Here is a 2,500-nt window from a genome sequence, read left to right on the forward strand (position 1 = left end):
AGAATCCATATCGCCATAGAAACATTTCAACTCGTCCTATGAGAACAGGCCAGGACTTCTGATAGCAACATTTCCAGCGACTGTTAAGGCCGTAATATGCTTCTCCAACCCCGTTACTGCATGGTCACGCAGGGAACAATAACTAAAAAGACGGCTGACCAAACTCCCTAGATGGTCGTATTTGTGCATAAAAGTTGTTTGTTTGACTTTTTTTTGCTTAGATTTTTAAAAAGTACCCTAGAAATAGACACTGCAATGTAAAAAAAAAAAAACTGTTGTGGTAACTCAAAAATACGTCTTAGGGGATTTGCGAGGCGTCTGAGCCAGCTATCTAATGTTAGCATGCTACCACCCACAAGGTCTCCGTGGGCTCTCCCTCATTTTGACGGATAGTTACCAAATTTAGAAGGTGCACGTAAGGCCACGGAATATGAAATGTGAGTTGTCCTAGCCCTTAGCTAATGGCTAATATGAAATGAGAGTTGTCCTAGCCCCCAGCTAATGGCTAATATGAAATGTGAGTTGTCCTAGCCCCTAGCTAATTGCTGATATGAAATGAGAGTTGTCCTAGCCCCCAGCTAATGGCTAATATGACATGTGAGTTGTCCTAGCCCCTAGCTAATGGCTTATATGACATGAGAGTTGTCCTAGCCCCTAGCTAATGGCTAATATGACATGAGAGTTGTCCTAGCCCCTAGCTAATGGCTTATATGACATGAGAGTTGTCCTAGCCCCTAGCTAATGGCTAATATGACATGTGAGTTGTCCTAGCCCCTAGCTAATGGCTAATATGAAATGAGAGTTGTCCTAGCCCCTAGCTAATGGCTGATATGACATGAGCGTTGTCCTAGCCCCTAGCTAATGGCTAATATGAAATGAGAGTTGTCCTAGCCCCTAGCTAATGGCTAATATGACATGAGAGTTGTCCTAGCCCCTAGCTAATGGCTAATATGAAATGAGAGTTGTCCTAGCCCCTAGCTATTGGCTAATATGAAATGAGAGTTGTCCTAGCCCCTAGCTATTGGCTAATATGATATCCTAGCCCCTAGCTAATGGCTAATATGAAATGAGAGTTGTCCTAGCCCCTAGCTATTGGCTAATATGATATCCTAGCCCCTAGCTAATGGCTAATATGAAATGAGAGTTGTCCTAGCCCCTAGCTATTGGCTAATATGATATCCTAGCCCCTAGCTAATGGCTAATATGAAATGAGAGTTGTCCTAGCCCCTAGCTATTGGCTAATATGAAATGAGAGTTGTCCTAGCCCCTAGCTATTGGCTAATATGATATCCTAGCCCCTAGCTAATGGCTAATATGAAATGAGAGTTGTCCTAGCCCCTAGCTATTGGCTAATATGATATCCTAGCCCCTAGCTAATGGCTAATATGAAATGAGAGTTGTCCTAGCCCCTAGCTATTGGCTAATATGAAATGAGAGTTGTCCTAGCCCCTAGCTATTGGCTAATATGATATCCTAGCCCCTAGCTAATGGCTAATATGAAATGAGAGTTGTCCTAGCCCCTAGCTAATGGCTAATATGACATGAGAGTTGTCCTACCCTCTTGGGCTTGGGGAAGAAGGGGAGCCACTTCTCTTTCTCGGACGTGAGGCCGGGGAAGACCCGCGAGTCCCGCAGCTTAATGCCCGAATGCCTCAGGTAGAGAAGAACAGCAGACGCCAGAGGGGAACTACCGGAGAGAGAGAGAGAGAGAGAGAGAGAGAGAGAGAGAAGAGAGAGAGAGAGGGAGAGAGAGTTTAGCATAAAAAAATAGGTTGACAAGATATAGGAGGGTAAAAACAATGGATTATTTGATGATTGAGAAGGTGAGAATGTTGAGAGTTGCAAGTGAAATCTCATATTTTTGGAACATCAGCGCTCTTACCTTCTGTCTTCCTCGTGCTTTGAGCTGAAATAGAGCACAGAAGCGTGTATAAAGATTAACTCTTTGATTGCCAACACATCCCCCACACACACACATAAAACCCTTTAGCACATAAAGTGTGTGTTCATCTGTAAGAAAAAGCCTTCAGTGTATAATCTCCATGCATTGCCCCGCATACATCCCTAAAGGAAACTACTGTCGCTACGCAGGTCATGTGATATCTCCTCTTGATACACGTGTGATTTGTATGTGTGTATGTCTCTCTCTCTCTCTCTCTCTCTCTCTCTCTCTCCCTCTCTCTCTCCCTCTCCCTCTCCCTCTCCCTCTCCCTCATATGACTAGAGTTAAGTGGTGTGATTGCAGTGGTGGTGACCTTTGGAGCCCCGCCTGAGTCAAGTTTAATTACGTGCCATCTCATTTGACACAGCGGCCATCACTGTGTGTGTGTGTGTGTGTGTGTGTGTGTGTAATCACTGTTGACAGTGGGATATTTAACAGCGGGGGCAATCTCATAAGGAACCATTCACAATGTAATGAAGTGATTTTCCCCACAGTTCTAATCCAGGATGTGGCTGTACTCATGAAGCCATTCTGACCTGAGACCTGTGCTTCTGTTAA

General features: G+C 44.4%; 1 protein-coding gene across 1 annotated transcript in view; it reads right to left on the reverse strand.

Moving 5' to 3' along the window:
• The window catches only part of arhgef11 (Rho guanine nucleotide exchange factor (GEF) 11), a 48,438-nt gene that overhangs the window by 24,349 nt on the left and 21,589 nt on the right, over nucleotides 1-2,500 (reverse strand). The window contains exons 19-20 of the mRNA XM_080860030.1: nucleotides 1,883-1,906; nucleotides 1,558-1,687 (exon numbers count right to left, since the gene is read on the reverse strand). Coding sequence (XP_080716156.1) covers nucleotides 1,558-1,687; nucleotides 1,883-1,906 — 154 coding nt within the window. The remainder of the gene's footprint in view (nucleotides 1-1,557; nucleotides 1,688-1,882; nucleotides 1,907-2,500) is intronic.

The sequence above is a fragment of the Sprattus sprattus genome (genome assembly GCF_963457725.1).
Source record: "Sprattus sprattus genome assembly, chromosome: 21".
Classification (NCBI taxonomy): Eukaryota; Metazoa; Chordata; class Actinopteri; order Clupeiformes; family Clupeidae; genus Sprattus; species Sprattus sprattus.